Source organism: Coregonus clupeaformis, chromosome 7 (assembly GCF_020615455.1).
Source record: "Coregonus clupeaformis isolate EN_2021a chromosome 7, ASM2061545v1, whole genome shotgun sequence".
NCBI lineage: Eukaryota > Metazoa > Chordata > Actinopteri > Salmoniformes > Salmonidae > Coregonus > Coregonus clupeaformis.
Window position 1 is genome coordinate 3,080,092 of NC_059198.1, and position 24,728 is coordinate 3,104,819.

The 24,728-nt window shown below is 46.2% G+C and overlaps 1 protein-coding gene across 1 annotated transcript; it reads right to left on the reverse strand.

Annotated features, from left to right (window-relative positions):
* Positions 1 to 256: 256 nt before the first annotated feature.
* On the reverse strand, positions 257 to 24,517 carry LOC121568746 (testis-expressed protein 2-like). Its single transcript, XM_045221054.1, has 12 exons — positions 23,801 to 24,517; positions 12,737 to 14,450; positions 6,451 to 6,651; positions 6,024 to 6,324; positions 5,530 to 5,708; positions 4,728 to 4,889; positions 4,094 to 4,193; positions 3,387 to 3,487; positions 2,830 to 3,011; positions 2,300 to 2,503; positions 1,957 to 2,077; positions 257 to 1,610 (listed from the first exon to the last, which is right to left on the reverse strand). Exons 2-12 carry the CDS (start codon positions 14,174 to 14,176, stop codon positions 1,467 to 1,469), a joined length of 3,135 nt encoding a protein of 1,044 aa, XP_045076989.1. The 5' UTR covers positions 14,177 to 14,450; positions 23,801 to 24,517; the 3' UTR covers positions 257 to 1,466.
* Between the last annotated feature and the right edge of the window lie 211 nt (positions 24,518 to 24,728).

Genomic DNA, 24,728 nt, shown 5'->3' on the forward strand with positions numbered 1-24,728 from the left:
TGGGACATCAATTTGGGTAAGTGACTAATGGTGGCACAGTGATGTGGGTAAACTGGTCGCAGGGAAAAAGTAACTCTCCCTATACTTTCAATGCATTTCCCCCAAAAATATGGGTAAACTGAGTTTACTTGTGGCTACCCTCCATTACACCAGTGGTGGCACACAATCATTTGTGTGGGACATGGTTAAAAGCGGAAGTCAAATTTCGGGTTGGACCTTGTATGCAATTGACCAATAAAGATATCTTAATCATGTATTATCTAGTACATTTGTACTGTTCTACTACTGTATTGTGCTTTTATGAATAGTTTCTATATTTTCCCACCAGTCCGTCACAATATCTTGATAGTTTGTACATTTATACATTATTGTTTAGTTGATCAATGAAGAGGGTACGCTGTCCAAAAATCCATGCAGAAAGTCATTTGCTGCCTTAGTCTAACACAACAAGCAAAGATGACAAGAACGTTTTAGAGAACCAATAATCTCCAAGGAATCTTCTCTGGGCTACAATCACTTTCAAATAGTTGTCCAAGGAGTCCATTTTGTCAGGCCAATAATACACCAATGTTCTGGCCAGCCCACCGGACAACATGAGTACAACGCTCACCTTCAGGAGTTGAGGACCAACTTATTCGGTTCCAATTCAGTGTATCAGCATAGTCATTATACAGTAACAATTCATACCAGAGTAATGCCCATATTCACTTTCCTTCAAGTGGACAAATATGTACCTATTGCAGTTTCATTCAAAATGGCACCCTATTCCCTGTTAATGACTGGAGCGGAATGGTATCAAACGCACAGTTTCCAGGTGTTTGATGCCATTCCATTAGTGCCGTTCCGGACATTATTATGAGCCGTTCTCCCCTCAGCCTCCTGTGAGAGATATATATGGTTTAGGGTGCCAATTGGGACGCAATCACTGTCTTTATTATGCAGGTTAGCTTTTTCCGTCATGAATCTTGTTCTGGAGGCAGCTATGCAGAGTGGCCACTAGCTGGCACTGCCACAAAGTCATAAAATCTGATTTTTAACCCTAAACTTACATTTTTGTTTATTAATTTTTACAATACAGCCAATTTTGAATTTGCTGTACCATCTAGTGGAAATCGCTCAGTTCTGCCTCACGGACAAGACTCATCCTAATAAACGTCAACCTGGTTCATTACAGGGCTATCGCAGGTCACTTCCCTATTGCAGAGTGCTATCTAAGTTAAGTCTTCTAGATCAGCAGAGCCGGGCGCTATACCAGGTCCCTCTTGCTGCTCAGAGCATAGCCATGCCACTCTCCAGTCGTCGTTGTACGTGCCCGTCACAGGCTTTGCTATGACCATGCCTCACAAGCTAGGACTGAACCAAGCTCCATCTGCTCAGAATCCACTGTGGACCCATGCCCACCGGTTTTCCATTAGCAATATGGTTTTCCATGTATTTTTCTCTCCATCCACCGCCACAGTGAGGCGCTATTCAGACACATAGTATTGGGAGTCGTTGGAGGAGTGGCGTGAGGAGTGGGCTGGAGAATGCTGGGATGCTGGAGGGTAGTCTAGCACGGAGGACATGAGAGGAAGATAGAGGTCGTCCATGTTGGGCATCACAAACTCCTTCTGCAGTCGAAAGAACAACAAGCATAGCTGAGACAACTATACATAGATAACAATACAGAAGATGAAGTCCTATCAACTTGCAGGATCAACATAACACTGTATGGTGCACCTTAACACTGGTATGGTATCAGATGGCTGGGATCGGACTTATAGTATTATAAATAATTTGTGACAACTATTAGTCTGTACAGATATGAAAATAGCTGATGCAAACACTTTGGCCCCTTACCTATGAGTACAGTAAGTCCAGACAGGAATCAAACAACCATTCTGTTGCTACAGTATCATCATGCTTGGGCCTATGCTAACCCTGACCACAGCACTATATCATGACATTCAGACTGACCTGAAACTCTCGACTCAGCTTCTTCTCGATCCACTCTGTGACGTGTGTGAAGGTGACCTCCCTCTCCCCTAGCATGGGACGCACACGCAGGTCCAGCCTGGGAGGCACGCGGAAACTGTACCTGTGGGGGGAGACAGAAAGAGAGAGGGAGATTCGGGGAGAGAGAAAGAGAGTCAGGGAGACAGAAAGAGAGAGAGGGAGAGAGAGAAAGACCTGTTTGAGACTTAAACAAAAACAAGAGCCAATGTACCTTTCAGTTCAGTGTATCTATACAATGATATGATAAAACCACAGAACTAGAATGATTCTATTCCTATGGTTAAAACTAGCAGGTTTGCAGTACCATATCCTGTCAGTAGGGGGAGGTGGAATGTTGACAGCTAGAGTCCCCGAGAGTTCTAGAACTTCCACGGTGAGCATCAGTGGCATGTTGGAGACCTCAGCAATCTTCTTCTTGATGTACTCGTTCTCCGTGGCCTTCTGGAAGTACTTAGACGAGGCGATCTTGTCCACGAACCTCAGGAACCGTCTGCCGGTGCTGCCACCACTCCCACTGAGAGGAGACATGAAACGCAGCTCAATAAAAACACTAATTTAAAAACACTTACAAACTTTAAAAAACGCTAATTTAACAACAGTTTTTTCCCCCACTTAAAAATAATCACCTGGTTCAACCATGGAGCTCACTTTAAAGTGAGACCAACAGTCTCTCATCCAGTGAACAAAACAGTACAAGGGCTAACAACTTGTCATTAAATAATTAATGTAATTATGACCTGCGTCCCAAATGGCAAGTTATTCCTTATATAGTGCACTACTTTTGACCAGGCCCATAGGGAATAGGGTGCCGTTTGGGACACAATATCAATTTACCCATCAGTCGCTGGTGGTGGTGGCGTGCCTGTGCTCTTATCTCCCAGAGTTCCCTGGGGTTCGGTGGGCGGCACCTCCTCCTCATCAGACGAGCCGGCACTGGAGGACTCCTCATCACTGTCAGCTAATACAAACAGCCTGGGCCTGGAGCTGAGACACACACACACACACGCGCGCGCATACTATAAATACTGCATTTGGATCCAAATGATTGTGTCATCATGAGTCATGGCACAACTTCTATCGTCGTTGTAATCAGGGTTACAAAACTGTTTCCTTTATACAGACAAACACACACACACACAGCATGAGCCAAAACAGTGTATCTGAGACGCAGGCTGTTCGGTGATGTACGAGGACATTGGGATCAGGTCTAACCCATAGAGATGTACTAGAGAGCTCATCTTCTGTCTCTGCAATGGACAACTTTTAAATGGTGAAAGCCCTCAATGGCATTGCCCATGCTAAAACAGGCTTTGGTCCAATTTATCCTCTATCCAACTCTATGGTCTTACCCTACTTGGCTGGTCTCTGGGATGTCTCCGTCAGCCCTCCACCCCAATTGACTTCTCCTTCCCCAGTTTACACAGGTTCAACTTAGTCTCCAGGGTCATCTGTAGGCAGCCTGTATACACCACCTCCATCTCCAACCACAGGCCTGAGAGAGAGGGATGGGGGGAGGGGGTTAGAGAGAGAGGTCTTTATTAAGGTGATATAGAAGCCAGCGAGAGATTTGCGCACGCAGTCAGGCACACACACATTTTGGATCGAATCATGATTTTAATTGATTTCCTATTCGAGACAACCATTATTGTTGTCATGTTATCATAAAAGGAAAGGGAGGGGGCAGATGTAGTATTGTCATTCTGTGCCGTATGGCAAATTGAGACTAGTGACGATTGTAGCCTAATGGGATGTAGCGTTAGCATGTTATTGTGTGTGTAGGAAGATCAATGTTAAGCAGATTGCTAATCCCTGCGGAGGAAGACAATAGGAAGGAGCTTTAGGCTGCGTTCCAAATGGCACCATATTCCCTTTATAGTGACAGACCTGGTCAAAGGTAGTGAACTATAAAGGGAATAGGGTGCCATTTGGGACGTAGCCCTAGAGTTGTGACGCTCCATTTGGACACAAATGGGATCAAGTCAGCACTGGACCTGGTCTGAGAATGTAATGTGTGTGTGTATGTGTGTGCGCAGGATGTCAATCTGAGCAGGGGAAAGATACAGATGCACCACACACACACACACACACACCCTCTCACCTCTGTGGTCCAGTGAGGGTTTGGAGATGCTGAGTGCCTGAGGTATGCAGGTACCCATGTCTAGATCTGCCAGCTTCAGTTCATTCACAAAGTACGGCAACTACAGGAGAACAAACAATAATGGTGTTCAGAAAATGTATGTCTCGTGTGTGCGTGCATGGTGGGAAGTGTGAGTATGTGTGTGATGGGGAGTGTGTGTGAGTGTGTGTGAGTGTGATGGAGAGTGATGGGGAGCTGCAGCACATGACAGCCCATAATAGAGGGAGCTGACAAGGCATTAACCCTCCTCCTCCTTTCCACTCTCCAATGTTGATGGCCTGCTGCCCTTGTCTGACCTCGTGCTCAACAGTATGACTGATGTATAAGTAACAAGCACAGAGCAGTACCCCAGTGCCCCAGTACCTTAGTACCCCAGTACCTTAATACCCCAGTGCTCCAGTACCCCAGTACCCCAGTGAGAGGATCATGTCCTGTAGTTGGATTCTATAGGACTTACCATGTAGTGACAGAGATATGGAGGATATCGATATTATTTTCTTTACATACAGACATTTCCTCCACCCACCCACTGACCCACAAACCCATCCATTCATCCACCCACCCACCCCCTTCCCCAACCCACCCCCAGACTCACCCTGATCTTACTCAGCTTCTTCTGGATCTTGTGGGCCACCAGGTCCACCCAGTACTTCTCCTGGAGGAAGTCCCAGAAGATCCTCCCCACCAGGGCATTGACCCAGGCCGGCTGGCCCTCTGCTGGGCAGCCCCCCTCTGCTGATGCCTCCTCACTAGGGAACTGGATAGAGGAGAGAACAGAACAGAGACGGATTACAAAAAACGTTTCACAGTAGGCGTGCTGATCTAGGATCAGGCCCCATCTCACTACTACCTTACTCCACAACAGATGCTCACCACACAGGACATCAGAACAGAACACACAGCCAAACCTGGGTCATATTCCTTAGTGCACACCGTAGCAAACAAGCCACAACGTGAAACAGAAACAAACATTTCCTATCGGTCAAATTCAGGTAGGTCCCTCCCCGTTTTGGTTGTTTGCTTCCGTTTGGTGCCCAATGAATACAACACAGCCAGGTACACTGCTCCTATTAATATCCCATCCAGGTGATATCTGATCCATTTAGTCCACTCAGCATGTATACAGCATCTAGCTGAGTCAGTCAGTATCTATTCTCCTCTCTCCAAGGCCAAAGACTGACTGGATTGTAACTGTGGCTATATTTATGTATTCTAATCAATGTGAGTTATGTTAAGGATTCGAACGATAGTAAAGGTTCAGAGGTTAAGTACCCAAAATGGTGATCTGATTGGCAGATACTGTAGTACTTTTGACCAGAGCCATATGGGGAAGAATAAACTTATTTGTATGAAACACCATTGAACCACCAGGTTAATAGTCCCATCTTGTAGCGTACCCTCTTCCTAGCTGTGGGGCTTCCCTGGTCGCTGTGGCAGGAGCTGGGGTTGGGACTGCTACCCTCTAAGCCAATGAGGCGGCTCATGTAAGAGCCGTATTCCACCAGGTCACGCAGGCCAACCAGAGGGGGCAGGTGCTCTGTACTGCCCATACTGGAGCCCCCACTGCATAACACCTCTGGGGAAGAGAGAGAGAAGGAAGGAAGTGGGGAGATATGGAGGAGGATAGAGAGAGGGAGAGAGTCAGGAAGACAGGTGGACAGGGCAAGAGGGGGTAAGGAACACGGGAGGGAGGTGGTTAAAATAAAATTACACTCAATTCAATCCTTATTATATATGAAAAATGACAAACCACTGATTCCTGTCCAGGGTGTTTCCCAAATGGCACCCTATTCCCTATGTAGTGAACTACTTTTGACCAGGGCCCACAGGGAATAGGGTGCCATTTGGGATGTAACCTACCATGTCAGTAGGGGGCAGCACGGTTTCTTACCAGACTTGGGCACGTCTCTGATTGGGCTGCTCTTGACCTCTGACCTTGAGGCTAACAGGAAGTGCTGGAACCAATCCTCCTTCTCTCTTCCTGTACGACCAAAGAGGTAGAGAGTGTCGGGTAGGCCCTGTGTCTGTGTGTCTGGGAGTGTCTGCTTGTCTGTCCTCTCCTCCTCCTCTTGCCCGTCTTCCACTTTCTCCTCCTCCTCTCTCCCCACCTCTCCCTCGGCCAGTATGATACAGATGGGGTACTTCTTGTTCCAAACTCTCTTCCGTGCCAAGGCAGCAGGCAACAGGGAGACCTGGTTTGAAATAAGAAACAATAAATAATGAACATCTTACCGTAACAAAGCCTTCATAAACCCTTTATAAAGACTAGATGCTTCAGAAATCCTTAAGCAAATGTCATGCTATTTGGACACACTGACCTTGCAGTTGGCCAGCTGGTAGCAGCGTGAGCGCAGGAACACGGCTTCATGGGGAAGTTCGTCGAAGGCTGCCCGTCGGGGGATGTTGGTGCGGGGGTAGGCCAGGCGCAGGCGGCTGCCCTCCAGGGTGGCATACACAGAGTGGGTGAGGGACGGGTGGTAGGTCTCCGGGTCGTACACAGGCATCTCGTTCATCCAGCCCTAGAATGCATGGAGGATGTATAGTACAGGTTTGGGTTGTGTCTAGAATGGCACCCTATTCCCTATATAGTGCACTCCTTTTGAACAGGGCCCATAGGGGCTTACGCTGAACAACAGCATTTCACCCAACACGTTCCCTAAGAGGAAAAATGGGGGTTCCGTGCTCCAACAGCAGGAGAAGAGGTGGAAACCATAAGTGTCACGTTCGTTTAATGACGGGTCAGACCAAGGCGCAGCGTGATATACGTGTATGTTTATTTAACTTAATAAACACAACGACAAAACAATAAATGAAACGAAACGTGAAGTCCTAAGGTAGAATACACAACTAACCTTAACCGGAACAAGATCCCACAACCCACTAGTGCCAATAGGCTGCCTAAGTATGATCCCCAATCAGAGACAACGAGCGACAGCTGCCTCTGATTGGGAACCACACCGGCCAACATAGAACTACACATACTAGAATACAAACATAGAAAACGCACAACAAAGAATATACACACCCTGATTCAACATTTAAGCGTCCCCTGAGTCAGGGCGTGACAGTACACCCCCCCCCAAAGGTGCGGACTCCGACCGCACAACATAAACATAACAGGGTAGGGGCCGGGTGGGCATTCCGCCTCGGAGGCGGATCCGGCTCGGGGCGTGACGACCTCTCACTCTCCACCTCCCTGTTGCGCCCCTGGTCTGGTCTGGACCTCGGCGCGCTGCTTCCCCTCTCCTTCCTCCCACGATACGCCAGGCCCTGTCTGGACCCTGGTGTGGGAGACCCCGAACCTGGAGAGGGGCTGACGTCATGGTCTGGACTGGAGCCGCTGACCGGAGCTGGACTGGGCACCGGTGGAGCGGACTACTCTGGCTCCGGAGTGGAGCCGCTGACCGGAGCTGAATCAGGCACCGGTGGAGCGGACTGCTCTGGCTCCGGAGTGGAGCCGCTGACCGGAGCTGGACTAGACCCCGGTGGAGCGGACTGCTCTGGCTCCTGAGTGGCGCAGCTGACCGGAGCTGGATCAGGCACCGGTGGAACGGACTGCTCTGGCTCCGGAGTGGAGCAGCTGACCGGAGCTGGATCAGGCACCGGTGGAGCGGACTACTCTGGCTCCGGAGTGGAACAGCTGACCGGCACTGGATCAGGCACCGGTGGAGCGGACAGCTCTGACTCCGGAGTGGAGCAGCTGACCGGTGCCGGCCCAGGCACCGGTGGAACGGGCACGGGCCGTGCCGGACTGGAGATGCGCACCACTGTCTTGGTGCGAGGAGCAGGAACAGGCCGGGCCGGGCTGGCGACGCGCACCACTGGCTTGGTGCGAGGAGCAGGAACAGGCTGGGCCGGACTGGCGACGCGCACCACTGGCTTGGTGCGAGGAGCAGGCCGGGCTGGCGACGCGCACCACTGGCTTGGTGCGAGGAGCAGGAACAGGCCGGGCCGGGCTGGCGACGCGCACCACTGGCTTGGTGCGAGGAGCAGGAACAGGCCGGGCCGGCGACGCGCACCACTGGCTTGGTGCGAGGAGCAGGAACAGGCCAGGCCGGGCTGGCGACGTGCACCACTGGCTTGGTGCGAGGATTAATGGTCAGATTAATACTGCCATTGAGAAAATTCAAAACAAATCGAGACCTGATCTCTTTCAAGGACAGTCTCGTAAAAGGAATCATTCTTGCGTTCTAACAAAACGCTATTCAAAGTGCTCTGAACAAATTAAGGGAATCGTTCACAAACATTGGCACATTCTAAGATCCGATGACAGTATTGGTAATGTGTTTTCAGACCCTCCCTTGGTTGTATTCTCGCGGGGCAGAAATCTCAGAGATCAATTGGTAAACTCTGATTTACCACCCCTAAATATCCCTGCACAACGTCTATTTGCGCCTCTACCGGATGTAAACTACAAGTGTAACGGCTGTGCTCAATGCAATGGCACTTACAAATGTAGATCCTTCAAACACTCCCAAACAGGGAAACAGATCCCAATCAAATGTGTTATTACGTGCTCCACTAAGGCAGTTATTTATCTTATAACTTGTCCTTGTGGTAAAAATTATGTGGGTAAAACAAAGCGAGAATTAAAAGTACGAATCTCGGAGCATCGTAGCACCATTAGGTGCCAAAACTCGACATACCCAGTCGCTGCCCACTTTTTGGAATCGAACCACTCGATTTCTTCCCTACGTTATATCGGCATCGAACATGTCACCCTCCCTAGGAGAGGGGGTGACCTCGACAACTTATTGTTAAAACGAGAGGCTGCCTGGATCTTTAATTTAAAGACCCTTGCTCCCTTCGGTCTTAACGTAGACTTTGATTTGAAGCCATTCTTGTGATTTTGCTATTCGTTGTAAATGTTGTGGGCCTATGTAGCTAAGTATCTATGATCATATGCTATCCATGTTTTTTGTATGTTGTTTTTATCTGTGAATTGGCCAATGCTATTAGGCCACACCCGGCCATGATTACAGACACCTGCGTGTGTCCTTTCACACTATATAAACCAGTGACCCGCAGTGTTTGTCATTATACCCTGATGAAGACAGCTTGTCTGTCGAAACGTTGGTTATTAAGATATTAAATTATTGCATCTGAGCTCCTAGAGTGTGCGGCTTTTCTTTTTGAAGAATACACAACTAACCTTAACCAGAACAAGATCCCACAACCCACTATTGCCAATAGGCTGCCTAAGTATGATCCCCAATCAGAGACAACGAGCGACAGCTGCCTCTGATTGGGAACCACACCGGCCAACATAGAACTACACATACTAGAATACAAACATAGAAAACGCACAACAAAGAATATACACACCCTGATTCAACATTTAAGCGTCCCCTGAGTCAGGGCGTGACAATAAGAGGTAGAGACACTCTTTATTTTATTGAAACCTTATGTAAATAAGGTATTTCTGTTTGTTTTTTTACACATTTGCAAACATTTATAAAAACCTGGTTTCTCTTTGTCATTATGGGGTATTGTGTGTAGATTGATGAGGAAAACAATTAATTTAATCCATTTTAGAATAAGGCGGTAACGTAACAAAATGTGGAAAAAGTCAAGGGGTCTGAATACTTTCCGAATGCACTGTATCTATCACAGGCTCTATACATGTCACATCTCTCACAGGAGACTGGCTCTATACATGTCACATCTCTCACAGGAGACTGGCTCTATACATGTCACATCTCTCACAGGAGACTGGCTCTATACATGTCTTATCTATCACAGGAGACTGGCTCTATACATGTCTTATCTATCACAGGAGACTGGCTCTATACATGTCTTATCTATCACAGGAGACTGGCTCTATACATGTCACATCTCTCACAGGAGACTGGCTCTATACATGTCTTATCTATCACAGGAGACTGGCTCTATACATGTCTTATCTATCACAGGAGACTGGCTCTATACATGTCTTATCTATCACAGGAGACTGGTTCTATACATGTCTTATCTATCACAGGAGACTGGCTCTATACATGTCTTATCTATCACAGGAGACTGGCTCTATACATGTCTTATCTATCACAGGAGACTGGCTCTATACATGTCTTATCTATCACAGGAGACTGGCTCTATACATGTCACATCTCTCACAGGAGACTGGCTCTATACATGTCTTACCTATCACAGGAGACTGGCTCTATACATGTCTTATCTATCACAGGAGACTGGCTCTATACATGTCTTATCTATCACAGGAGACTGGCTCTATACATGTCTTATCTATCACAGGAGACTGGCTCTATACATGTCTTATCTATCACAGGAGACTGGCTCTATACATGTCTTATCTATCACAGGAGACTGGCTCTATACATGTCTTATCTATCACAGGAGACTGGCTCTATACATGTCTTATCTATCACAGGAGACTGGTTCTATACATGTCTTATCTATCACAGGAGACTGGTTCTATACATGTCTTATCTATCACAGGAGACTGGCTCTATACATGTCTTATCTATCACAGGAGACTGGCTCTATACATGTCTTATCTATCACAGGAGACTGGCTCTATACATGTCTTATCTATCACAGGAGACTGGCTCTATACATGTCTTATCTATCACAGGAGACTGGTTCTATACATGTCTTATCTATCACAGGAGACTGGTTCTATACATGTCTTATCTATCACAGGAGACTGGTTCTAGCACTCTGGGGTATCGCCTGGTGAGCTTTGTTTGTTTGTTAGTGTTTTTCTCTCACTCTAATAAACTCAATTTTTTTTCACTTTCTTACATTGTGTTCACTTGGGCAGTCACAGCTTTTCACTGATGTTTACTGTTGCTGTTGTTGTTTACAGAGTGTTTACCATGAATTATCTCTCAAAAGTAATATGTACATAACTCACAGTCAGCAAATCTGTCTCAAATCTGTCTTCCTTCCTGCTGTATTTGTTCTAGTATAACCCTTCCTAGTTTTGCCTGAATACTCATTGGATATTGAGCGCTGTGATTTCCCTGTAGTCAAATCTGTGGCAGTGAAACCAGAGCTAGGTGCAGCTCTCTATTACTCCTTTACACTACTGAGCAAAGTGGAGCTGCGCTGGACTGGCATGGTTATACCTCCATCATAGTTGCTGCAACCACGCAGGAAAGGACAATATGAAAATAAAATATGCAAGCCAGACCAGTACGGATTGGGTCGGCCCTACAGTGTGAATCAGGTATGTTTCTGTTCCTCCGAGGCAGAACTCAGGCTTAGGGCTTAGGTAAGGTAGTCATGCTGTGACATCAATCTGCTTGTCTGGCACATCTGATTGGTCACCTACTGGACTTGCAAGAAACACAGATACTTGCATCTTATGTACTAAGCTGTATACATGCCTACTGTAAACTGAAATACAACACTGAACGCAACATGCAACATTGCATTGGCTTATAGCCTTAAAAGTTTCAACCTAATTTGACTGTTTTGCAGTGTTCTACTGAGCTTAATATGTGTTTCTTATGTCTTGGGTTCAGCTTAGAGCCAACTGAATTAATCAAGACAGAAATATCACAGCTGCTGCAGCTAACGGACTGGTAGATGAGACCCGCACACACACACACACACACACACACACACACACACACACACACACACACACACACACACACACACACACACACACACACACACACACACACACACACACACACACACACACACTTAGACACACAATTAGACACAATTAGACACACAGCAGCAATTGTCTATCCTTTCAGTAGGGGTGATTGGAGAAACAATTATGAATAACGATGCAAATCACAGTGACATCACAGGTGGAAGTCTGCCGCGCAGATAGACATTAAACCACAACCAATCCATCAGACTAGCAAATCAACTGGCCTAGACACAGAGGGTTTTAAACTGGGCTCTGGTGATTATTAGCACTGTGTAGCTCCAGCTCTAAGAGGCCAAGGGCCAGAGGGTGCACAGGGACTCCCTTGGCTACAGTAGACTAAGATGGGCTGTGCTGTATCTGGACCGGGCTATAAGCCCCTCATTCCTCACTAATCAAAGGCCAAGGGGCAGAGGATGTACAGGGACTACATGGGCAACAACTGAGAGAGATGGTATGCATCCCAAATGGCATCCTATTCCCTATGTAGTGCACAACTCTTTACCAGGGCCCTGGTCAAAAGTAGTGCACCACAAAGGGAATAGGCTGCCATTGCAGAAGCAGCCGTATGGTCTGTAATGCTGTATCTGTACTAGGCTGTAAGCCCCTCAGTCCTCACTATCCTCTCTAATCAGCACCTGGCCTCATTCATGCTCTGCTTCACAGAAACAAAGGTCTCTACTCCTCCATTCTATAGAGACACAGTAGTAATGATTGTTACCATAGATACAGCATGTTGCTTTCGCTTTGGTTCATGAGACAGAAATGTATCAACTATTAAAATAATATATATAAAAAAAGATGAAAGCCTGTTCTCTTTGTATTTTTAAGGGCTGACCGTCTGCCTGCCTGCCGGCCTGTCTGTCTGTGACAATCTGTCTGTCCGTCCGTCTGTGTTTACCTACTGTAACTCTATCAATCTTTGTTACTTGTGTGTGTGTATGTGTGTGTGACCACTTCCATATCCTCAAACTCACCTCCAGGACTTCTGCATCTGTGCGCGGCCCACCAACAGGGTCAGAGGGCAGCAGGCTGTTGTCTTGGGACCACCGGGCCCCTGTAGTGCCCCAGGGTGGCAAAGCTCTGGAGCGCCGACGGGGCGTGAACACCAGGACCACCACCAACCCTAACAGGAACCCACAAGCTAGCCCCAGGGACAGCCCAGTCACATAGGAGGGCAGAGGGAGCACAAAGAACCCATAGGCCAGTACACCCACAAACAATAGCCAGCGGACAGGCACTGAGGCCACAGGAACCCCAGGAATCCTGCCTTGAGCCTGGGGACGGGTTCCTCGATGCTGGCATCTGGTACCAGCTCCCCTGGTTCCGCCCCCCTGGACCTCCACCACCTGGATGAGGTCTCCGTTGGTGCAGATCTCGTAGAGGCTATCCCCCAGCTGGCTGTGGTGCTCTGGGGAGAGCGAGGGCTTCAGAGGGCCCCTCCTGGGTCTCTTCAGTGGGGTTTCACACACACCCAGTTCGCTGTCTGTTCCACGTCTGTATCTTAATTGTGTCTCTGTGCTCCCGTCTTCAATGTTCACTGGGGTCCCACTCCCACCACCTCCACAGCTACCAAGGGAGGCAGGTGAGTCCCCGACCCCCCCAGACACCTTCTGTTTGGGGCTCCCCGAGCTCGACTCGTCCCCCATCATCTTACCCCACATGCTCATGGGGTCCTGCATGGCCTCCGAGAACTTCCTCCGCGTGTCCTCAAACTCGGTCATCAGGGAACTTCCTTTGGGCTCCGTGGGGGAGACGGGGGATGGGGGTGCCGTCAAGCTATCATTCCCAGAACCAGCCTCCTGGAGCTTGGGTTGGGTCTGGGTGAACTGCTTCCAGGGGTGCATGTGGAGCTTGGAGTCCGACTTGGAGAGGTAGACCTCAGGCTCGAGGCGGGAGATCTCAGTGGAGAGGGACTTGACCAGGCTGAGGAGGGGTTTGGAGCTTCTCAAGGAACTAGTCTCTTTGGTCTGCAGCTCTGTGGAGGAGGACTTCACCAGGCCGGGGGGTGTCGAGGCCATGGCCAGGTCAGCCAGGGAGCCCGGGGAGGAGGGGGAGAGGGGGACGTGGAAGCCTGAGGAGTGGCGTCCCTGGCCTGGCTCCAGCCCCAACCCTTGCCCCAGGCCTGAGTCGGGCCTACTGTCCCTGGCCTCCATGACTCCAGGCTTGTCTTTGGAGAAGACCACGGTAGGGCCCTCCCTGACTCCAGGCTTGTCTTTGGAGAAGACCACGGTAGGGCCCTCCCTGACTCCAGGCTTGTCTTTGGAGTAGACCACAGTAGGGCCCTCCCTGACTCCAGGCTTGTCTTTGGAGAAGACCACGGTAGGGCCCTCCCTGACTCCTGGCTTGTCTTTCGAGAAAGCAACAGTAGGGCCCTCATCATGGCGCTCCAGAAAGATGAGCTCACTGTCCTCCATGCTGTTCTTCTCTCTGCCTCTGACAGTTTGTAAGACTGTGTTTGTTACTCAATATCCACAGTACTCACATTCAATCTGAGATATGGTTCCATCCCCTTCTCAGTTTTCATGTATTAAAGATGTGTATATTTTGATGCTGTAGCTATGGAGACGTGGTCCCCCAAACACAGTGGCTGGCTCTAGGGTAGTAAGACATGGTGCTGGGGATCACTGGGTGCTGCACGGTGAGTAGCATTCTCTTCCCCAGTCTGAGTCATAACTCAACCACAGGACCCTGGAGACATGGGGAAGAAGGAAAGGCGACATTGAGTGATATTTTCCTATTGCAAGTCTATCATCAAACATCAATCAAAAATGTTATATTTTATAACATAAGAATACACTCATAATAGTAACATCCCCCTGATTGAAGATGATGGATGTCAATCTTACACACATGCACACGCACACACACACACACACACACACACACACACACACATATGTTTATCCCTGAAGGAGGACAGTAGACATTGTGTCCCAAGTGGTACCATATGCCCTATAGGGTGCCATTTGGGACATAGCATCAGTGTCTGGGACATAGCGCCCTGCAGGTTTCTTCATCCTGTGTATCTGACAGACTGTTCCTACCCATACCATCCAGCATTAGACAGACTGTTCCCACCCACACCATCCAGCATTAGACAGACTGTTCCCACCCACACCATCCAGCATTAGACAGACTGTTCCTACCCATACCATCCAGCATTAGACAGACTGTTCCTACCCATACCAACCAGCATTAGACAGACTGTTCCCACCCACACCATCCAGCATTAGACAGACTGTTCCCACCCACACCATCCAGCATTAGACAGACTGTTCCCACCCACACCATCCAGCATTAGACAGACTGTTCCCACCCACACCATCCAGCATTAGACAGACTGTTCCCACCCACACCATCCAGCATTAGACAGACTGTTCCCACCCACACCATCCAGCATTAGACAGACTGTTCCCACCCACACCATCCAGCATTAGACAGACTGTTCCCACCCATACCATCCAGCATTAGACAGACTGTTCCCACCCACACCATCCAGCATTAGACAGACTGTTCCCACCCACACCATCCAGCATTAGACAGACTGTTCCCACCCACACCATCCAGCATTAGACAGACTGTTCCCACCCACACCATCCAGCATTAGACAGACTGTTCCCACCCACACCATCCAGCATTAGAGTACCCTGTCCCTGACTAATGGCTTTAGGTTCAGCCCTTCTCCTCTCCTCTCCTCTCCTCTCCTCTCCTCTCCTCTCCTCTCCTCTCCTCTCCTCTCCTCTACCCTTTCCTTTCCTCCTTCCCTCTAGGCGAAGAGGGGAACTGCTCTGGTCTGTCAGGCAGCATCAGGCCTGACTGTGGATGTAAATATAAATAGAATAGGGGTGGGCGGGAGGCGGCATGGTGGGCTGTTCCCTTCTGAAGCAAACTGTTTAGTGTCTGTTTCTCTCTCTCTCTGTGTGTGTGTGTGTGTGCGTGTGCATGTTTGCATGTGTGTGTGTGTGTGCATGTGTGAATGCGTGTGTGTGTGTCTTATAGAGAGAGGAAGAGAAAAGATTCCAACACTGGTGAGTTCCTTCACTTTCTGGATTCATCTGAGAAGTAAGACAGTGAACAAACTCAGGGTTTAATCCCACTGTTGGCCAAGGGCAGACACACCTAATCTCTCATTATGGACCATTACCCCAGTCAGATTACAGGTTTACACAAGGGTTGTGTGTGTGTGTGTGTGTGTGTGTGTGTGTGTGTTGTGTGTGTTGTGTGTGTGTTGTGTGTGTGTGTGTGTGTTTGTGTGTGTTTGTGTATGTGTGTGTTTGTGTATGTGTGTGTCTTAGAGAGAGAGAGAGGAAAATCTACATTCCAAACACTGTGGAGGATGACGAGTGCCTCTAGACACACACTGACAGCACCATGTTTATTGAAAGCGCACACACACACACGCATCAAACAGTTTGTTACACTGCTGACACATTGTAGCAGAGGAAAGAGCAGACCATTTTCCCTTACTCAGACTAGTACATTTAGCCATAATGAGTCAAATATTAATTGAACCAGTCAGCTATGGTCATGCAAATTCTAGAGAGGGGCGGGTGGTCATTAAACAGGGCTGGTTTCCTTCCAGAATGCTGAGTGCTGCTGTGTGTCCTAAATAGTACCCTATTCCCTATAGAGTGCACTACTTTTGACCATGGCCTATAGGGCTCTGGTGAAAGGTTGTGCACTGTATAAGGAAAAGGGTGCCATTTGACACACCCCTGGTGTACTGCTGACATTAGGCCTAATTAACTCAATGGACTCTCCCTAGGGAAATCAGGGAGTCCTGTCGGGGTGGAGAATCCGTAAGAGTGAAACAAGCTTTGACCTACTTGTCTCCATGTTTCCATCATTGGCTTATAGGGAGATTAGAAATAGCAGGTGATGGTATTTCTATGCTAATTCAAGAGCTGAACCTCATCTGAGTCCCAAATGGTGCCCCATTCCCAACCTAGTGCACGACTTATGACCAGGGCTCATAGGGCTCTGGTAAAAAATTAAGCACTATGTAGGAAATAGGGTGCGATTAGGGACACAATTACCATCATCACCATGAGTCAGATGCCAACGCGACAGACTGGATTATCTTTAAGCCTCCATATTAAAAGGGCTGTATGACACTTAGGATGTGAATCACAGGGAATACACACAGCCAGACACACACATAGCCAGACAGACACACATACACATTGCATGCTTACACACACACATAGGCTTACACAGTGAGGCTGTACACAAACAGATAAAGTACACTGTCATAGCACACCATGGCACAGTTGTGACAGTTGACTGCGTGCGTTCCAATGAGTCACCGTGCTGAGAGAGGGCTCAGAACATAATAACTGACAAATGAATATCAGGCATAATCCAGAGCATAATCCAGAGCTGGCATAATCCAGAGCCAGGGTATTGACTTTGGAAGAATCATTCCCATTTCTATTTCTGTTAAGCATGTCAAGTCTGGGTCAGGGACACTCCTGAGTACAGGGACAGTGATCCCCTCATTTAAATCTGAAACCCTGACTGTTCTACCATAGAGATAGGACAACTGTTTTATGTCTATGGTTCTAACCATATAATTAGAATGAGTAGAACGGTTTACCAGTCAAATTGCCAAGGTCCAACCACCCTTTTCACTGCTTGTCAGACTACATCAGATAAATCCAAACAAATGTCTCAAATTCAAAGCTGAATGGAAACCAATTATAGTGCCATAATACATCTCAAAGTGGTTATTAATGTGCTATATATATTGTAGCTATATCAGATGTCCTCAGTCCTAGACCAGAGTTCCTGCTGGGAACTGTTGGGCTCATTTGGGTTCTGTCTCCTTTCCTTTTGATCTTGGCAGTGGGTGAGTCTCAATTCTATTGATTTGTTTCCTCGCGTCCCTCTCCTTGCCTCATTTGCAAAACCCATAGGAGGAGCAGATATGAGGAGAGGAACCTAATTAATAATAATAAATAATACACAGTGCATTCGGAAGGTATTCAGACCCCTTAACTTTTTCCACATTTTGTTACGTTACAGCCTTTTCTAAAATGGATTAAATTGTTATTTTTTACACCATTTACACACAATACCCCATAATGACAAAGCAAAAACAGGTTTTTGGAAATGTTTACAAAAAAAATAAATAACTATAAAAATAAATAACTTAAATAATAAATAACTTAAATATTACATTTACATAAGTATTCAGACCCTTTACTCAATACTTTGTTTACATTTACATTTTCGTCATTTAGCAGACGCTCTTATCCAGAGCGACTTACAAATTGGTGCATTCACCTTATGATAGCCAAAGGTCATTGTTGAATGACCTCGATTCTTCTTGGGTATGACGCTACAAGCTTGGCACACCTATATTTGGGGAGTTTCTCCCATTCTTCTCTGCAGATCCTCTCAAGCTCTGTCAGGTTGAATGGGGAGTGTCGCTGCACAGCTATTTTCAGGTCTCTCCAGACATGTTAGATCGGGTTCAAGTCCGGGCTCTAGCTGGGCCACTCAAGGACATTCAGAGACTTGTCCCGAAGCCACTCCTGCGTTGTCTTGGCTGTGTGCTTAGGGTCGTTGTCCTGTTGGAAGGTGAACCTTCGCCCTAGTCTGAGGTCCTGAGCAGGTTTTCATCAAGGATCTCTCTGTACTTTGCTCCGTTCATCTTTCCTTCGATCCTGACTAGTCTCCCAGTCCCTGCCGCTGAAAAACATCCCCACAGCATGATGCTGACCCCACCATGCTTCACCGTAGGGATGGTGCCAGGTTTCCTCCAGACGTGCCACTTGGCATTCAGGCCAAAGAGTTCAATCTTGGTTTCGTCAGACCAGAGAATCTTATTTATCATGGTCTGAGAGTCCTTTAGGTGCCTTTTGGCAAACTCCAAGTGGTCTGTCATGTGCATTTTACTGAGGAGTGGCTTCTGTCTGGCCACTCTACCATAAAGGCCTGATTGGTGGAGTGCTGCAGAGATGGTTGTCCTTCTGGAAGGTTCTCCCATCTCCACAGAGGAACTCTTGAGCACTGTCAGAGTGACCACTGGGTTCTTGGTCAACTCCTTGACAAAGGCCCTTCTCCCCCGATTGTTCAGTTTGGCTGGGCGGCCAGCTCTAGGAAGAGTCTTGGTAGTTCCAAAATTCTTCCACTGTGCTCTTGGGGAACTTCAATGCTGCAGAAATTTTTGGTACCCTTCCCCAGATCTGTGCCTCGACATAATCCTGTCTCTGAGCTCTACGGACAATTCCTTCGACCTCATGGCTTGGTTTTTGCTCTGACATGCACTGTCAACTGTGGGACCTTATATAGACAGGTGTGTGCCTTTCCAAATAATGTCCAATCAATTGAATTTACCACAGGTGGACTCCAATCAAGCTGTAGAAACATCTCAAGGATGATCAATGGAAACAGGATACACCTGAGCTCAATTTCGAGTCTCATAGCAAAGTGTCTGAATACTTATGTAAATAAGGTATTTCTGTTTTTTTATTTTTAATACATTTGCAAAAATTAATAAAAACCTCTTTTAGCTTAGTCATTATTGGGTATTGTGTGTAGATTGAAGAGGGGAAAAAATATTTGTATTCATTTTAGAATAAGGCTGTAACGTAACAAAATGTGGAAAAAGGGAAGGAATCTGAATACTTTCCGAATGCACTCTCTATATATTTATTTTAAAAGGGGATTGGAAATGATCAATGTAATGTTATTTGATAGTCTCCAATTCTATCTGCTAATTTCATAGCTGATCTACCCCCCCCCCCCCAAAAAAAATAACAAAAAAAATCTACTATATTCTGCTCTAATGTGCTTTGAGAAGGAGACTAGGAGGGAGGACATGAGGAATCAAGGGAGTTCCAATTGAGATTGACCCAGTGTTATTACTTACTAGCATATATGGGCTTCCCATAGCCTGCCATACTGAACCACTGCATACAATCAGACTGAAGTGAGAGCCTAGACATGGGTCTAATCTATTACAGATACCCATGGCATTATCCTAATCAATTTAGACTTCACAGTCAATCCAGATCAGTCCACAGCGACAGCGATAGTAAAAACTATCTTCCTTCGAAAGCCTTGAGTCAGCAAACGTTTGGCAGCATTTCAGACACGCTCCTTGGTGGAGTTTTAGCAGAATGTCACGCGACGTGTATGCGGTCAGCGAAGGCAAACGCAGGACACAGAGCGGCTGGCAACGTACTTTTACTGAACACAGTAAATATAGTGCAAAAACAACAAACCTCCAAACAGGGAGGAAAACACAATAACCCGTACACCAAAGCAACTGCCGGAATGACAAAGAACAATCACACACAATAACCAATGAGAGACAGGGGGTAATATAGGGAATACAATCCAACATAATGGGAAACAGGTGTAAACAATAAAGACCAAACAAGACAAACACCGACACATCGATCGGCAGTAGCTAGTACTCCGGGGACGACGAACGCCGAAGCCTGCCCGAGCAAGGAGGAGGAGCAGCCTCGGCTGAATCCGTGACATAGAAACTGAAACTGCCACAGGCACTGATATGACTCCATAGTGTTTCACAGGATCAATGAAGCTGACGTCTTTTGAAGGTCCTTTTTCCATGGCCCAGTTGAGACAGTTGTTGAATTCTGTGGGTAGTGAGTTAGCCATACTGACTAAAAAGAATGCATGCTTCAATTCTTTATTCATCATTATAAGAAGATACATAATTAATACACAATGAAAACATGTACTATTTTTAGTCGGTATGACTAGTATTACGTTTGTGCACCGGCTGGATCTATAGGCCTACTGCAACTCTCTGGCAGCCATCGTCTGTCACCACCTGTCACGGTTGTCTGCAATTCTCACCTACTCCTCCCAGTTGGTTAGCCACGGTCAATGTGTAACAGCACTGTTTCTGCAGTATCGTGTGAGAAAATTGTCATATGGATGAGAACGATACGCATACTGTAGCGATGTGGTGTGTTGAACGAAGACATTGGGTGCACCAGGGTGCCATTTGAGACACAGCTATTGTTTGGGATCAGGGTATTAGGGTCAATTCGCCTGAACTTAAACTTCTAGTACCTGACAACGACAAACAACTCTCCACATCTTTCCAGGGACCGCCTTCACATAACCACCTCGCAGGGACTTTGTTAGGGAGAGAAAAAGTGATACCTGGAAAGTAGGTTTCCGGTTCAAATCCCAGGCTGTGTGTGTGTGGAGGTTGGCAGAATAATATTTTTTTGCTGTCACAGTAATAAAAAAGTGACATCATATTTATATTATGAGTGTCATAGCCGACATGATACACTCGTTACCCCTGCTAACGAAGACTAAAGTTCTTAGTGGCTGTCTGCTGTCCTCTATGGGGGACTATCCATGGGAAGAGATAGGAGACCAGGGTGAATAGTTCATTTCAGGTGTGGTAATGTAAGAGGACTGACTTCGATGAGCTTACAGAGACCAAAGCAGCTAGGCCACCTCTGGCATACTTACAGGGCAGCTTGCTCCCTTCCCCTCCTCTCCTCCCCTCAACCCTGTGTCCAGGCGTTTCAGATTAAACCTATTCCAAAATCTTGCTGAGGCCCACCCCTCCTCCTGTTACTACTGGGTCAAACACATTGCTCATCTCATCTTGGAACATCATTGTGCAAAGCTTTCATAAAGGCAAAGGGTGGCTATTTGAAGAATCTCAAACATAAAATATATTTTGATTAGTTTAACACTTTTTTGGTTAATATGTGATTCCATATGTGTTATTTCATAGTTTTGATGTCTTCACTATTATTCTACAATGTAGAAAATAGTAAAAATAAAGAAAAACCCTTGAATGAGTAGGTGTGTCCAATGTATTTTATTTAATGTCCTTGTCTATAACTGTTCTGTACTTTGTCATGTACAGTGCCTTCAGAAAGTATTCACACCCCTTGACTTTATCCACATGTTGTTGTGTTACAGCCTGAATTCAAAATGGATTAAATTGAGATTTTGTGTCACTGGCCTACAGACAATACCCCATAATGTCAGGAATTATGTTTTTATAAATGTTTACAAATTAATAAAAAATGAAAATCTGAAATGTCTTGGAGTCAATAAGTATTCAAGCCTTTTGTTATGGTAAGCCTAAATAAATGTAGGAGTAAAAATGTGCTTAACAAGTCACATAATAACTTGCATAGACTCACTCTGTGTTCAATAATAGTGTTTAACGTGATTTTTGAATGACTACCTCATCTCTGTACCCCACACATAAATAATCTGTAAGGTCCCTCAGTCGAGCAGCGAATTTCAAACACAGATTCAACCACAAAGACTAGGCAGGTTTTCCAATGCCTAGCAAAGAAGGGCACCTATTGGTAGATGGGTAAAAAAAAAAGAAGCAGACATTGAATATCCCTTTGAGCATGGCCGAAGTTATTAATTACACTTTGGATGGTTTACTACTACACCCAGTCTCTACAAAGACACAGCGTCTTTCCGAACTCAGTTGCCGGAGAGGAAGAAAACCGCTCAGGGATTTCACCATGAGGCCACTGGTGACTTTAAAACCATTACAGAGTTTAATGGTTGTGATAGGAGAAAACTGAGGATGGATCAACAACATTGTAGTTACTCCACAATACTAACCTAAATGACAGAGTGAAAAGAAAGAAGCCTGTACAGAATAAAAATATTACAAAGCATGCATCCTGTTTGCAATAATGCTCCAAAGTAAAACTGCAAAGAAATATGGCAAAGATATTAAATTTATGTCCTGAATACAAAGCGTTATGTTTGGCCAAAATCCAACACAACACATCACGGAGTCCCACTCTTATATTTTCAAGCATGGGGATGGCTGCATCATGTTATGGGTATGCTTGTCATCGGCAAGGACTAGGCAATTATTTGGGATTAAAAACAACCGGAATAGAGCTAAGCACAGGCAAAATCTTAGAGGTTCAGTCTGCTTTCCAACAGACACTGGGAGACAAATTCACCTTTCAGCAGGACAATAACCTAAAACACAAGGCCAAATATACACTGGAGTTGCTTACCAAAACGACATTGAATGTTCCTGAGTGGCCTAGTTACAGTTTTGACCTTAAATCAGCTTGAAAATCTATGGCTGTCTAGTAATGATCAACAACCAATTTAACAGAGCTTGAAGAATAATGTGCACAAATATTGTACAATCCTGGTGTGCAAAGCTCTTAGAGACTTACCCAGAACGACTTACAGCTGTAATCACTGCCAAATGTGATTCTAACATGTATTGACTCAGGGGTGTGAATACTTATTTAAATGAGATACAGTATTTCTGTATTTCATTATCAATAAATTTGCCAAAAAAATGTAAAACATGTTTTTATTTTGTCATTATTGGGTAGTGTGGGTAGATGGGTGAGAGAGAAAAAATCTATTTAATTCATTTTGAATTCAGGCTGTAACACAACAAAATGGGTATGAATACTTTCTGAAGGCACTGTATTTATATGTTTTATGTGGACCCCAGAAAGAGTAGCTGCTGCATGTGCAGTAGCTAATGGGGATCCTAATAAACTAAACTAAACACCACTGTCCTTACCTGACCTGCACAGGCCTGTGTAGGCATATTCATGTGGGGCCCTGTCAGGAGGGCAGGCAGGCAGAGAGATCTAACTCATCTGGATTAGACAAATTATGTCTAATTGATAGCCATCCTGTTCTTACATCAGACAAATAATCTGATGGGATTATCCTGGAGAACAATAGAACTGTCCTGGCATTAGGGCATAAGGCTACACACACAAGTGGTTGAAGAGTGTTTATCCACCGGTTGCATCAGACTTACTGTGTTTTTGTTTTTGTTTTTATTTCCATGACGTGCATAGGTCCAAATGTGATTTTTACAGGCCTAAAATGCCAAATGTAAACATGATCAAACTTCAATATAGGCTAATTCAAGTCAAATTTCAGGGCTAAGCCATCTAGGCTAAATGACTGCTAAACATAAGCCTATATTTTGTTGATTCAAAATATATTTAGTTCAATATTTTTGGCGATGACAAAACATAGCCTACCCACTCGAATTTAGGGCTACTCACCTGAACACCATCAAAACGACAATGAAGGACCCATAATGTAGGCTATAGCGGATACCGTTATCCCCGTTGATTGACAGGTATGGAATAAAACCCAAGTCACTCTAGTTAAATTCAGTCGTCTTTCGATTTCTCTCTCAAAACTGTCAAAGCCGCAGTCTGACTGCAGACCAGAGCGCAGCACTCTGTATGTCCGAATACTGCACAGGGATGCACTGCAGTGGACTGACTAGAATTTAAACCCTGTTAAAATAACTTTGACTAGAATTTAAACCCTGTTAAAATAACTTTGCTCACGCTTTGCACGCGTTCGCTTTGCCTTGCACGGTGTAGAAAACAACTCCCAATAGATGTAATAGCACGGATAGTCTCTCGTAGCCTCACTTCAGACGTGCAGATCTCCTGAACCAGCATGAACCAGCATGAACAGTAACAATATGCGCCGAGACACTACCATATAACCGAGGAGCCCTTGCTTCGCGTCTCCCTCCTCTCCTCCCTCTTGAAGAAGCGCCAAGCAAACGCTGAACAATCTGATTATTAGAGTCCTGGCAAGGGAGAAAAACACTAATCCAGATGAAAAGAGTCACACAGCAGCACCTATGTTGTCCTCGGCTCAGTATGAAAACACTATGTTGTCCTCGGCTCAGTATGAAAACACTGTCACACTTGTCTATAGGATTGGATAGGATCTTCACTCTCGCACGCCTCTCATCACTTCTAAAAACGCATCCAGGTTGTAGCATATAGGCTATCCTCCCCCCCCCCGTACATGTGTTTCAAATGTGTGTATATATGTTTGTTTGTGTGCGTTTGCGTTTGTGTGTACATACCTGCTTGCTTGTGTGTGTGTGTGTGTGTGTGTGTGCAGCCAGGTCGCTCAAGATCCACTTTGAAATCCGACATCCATCCAGGTACCAGAAAACGGCCA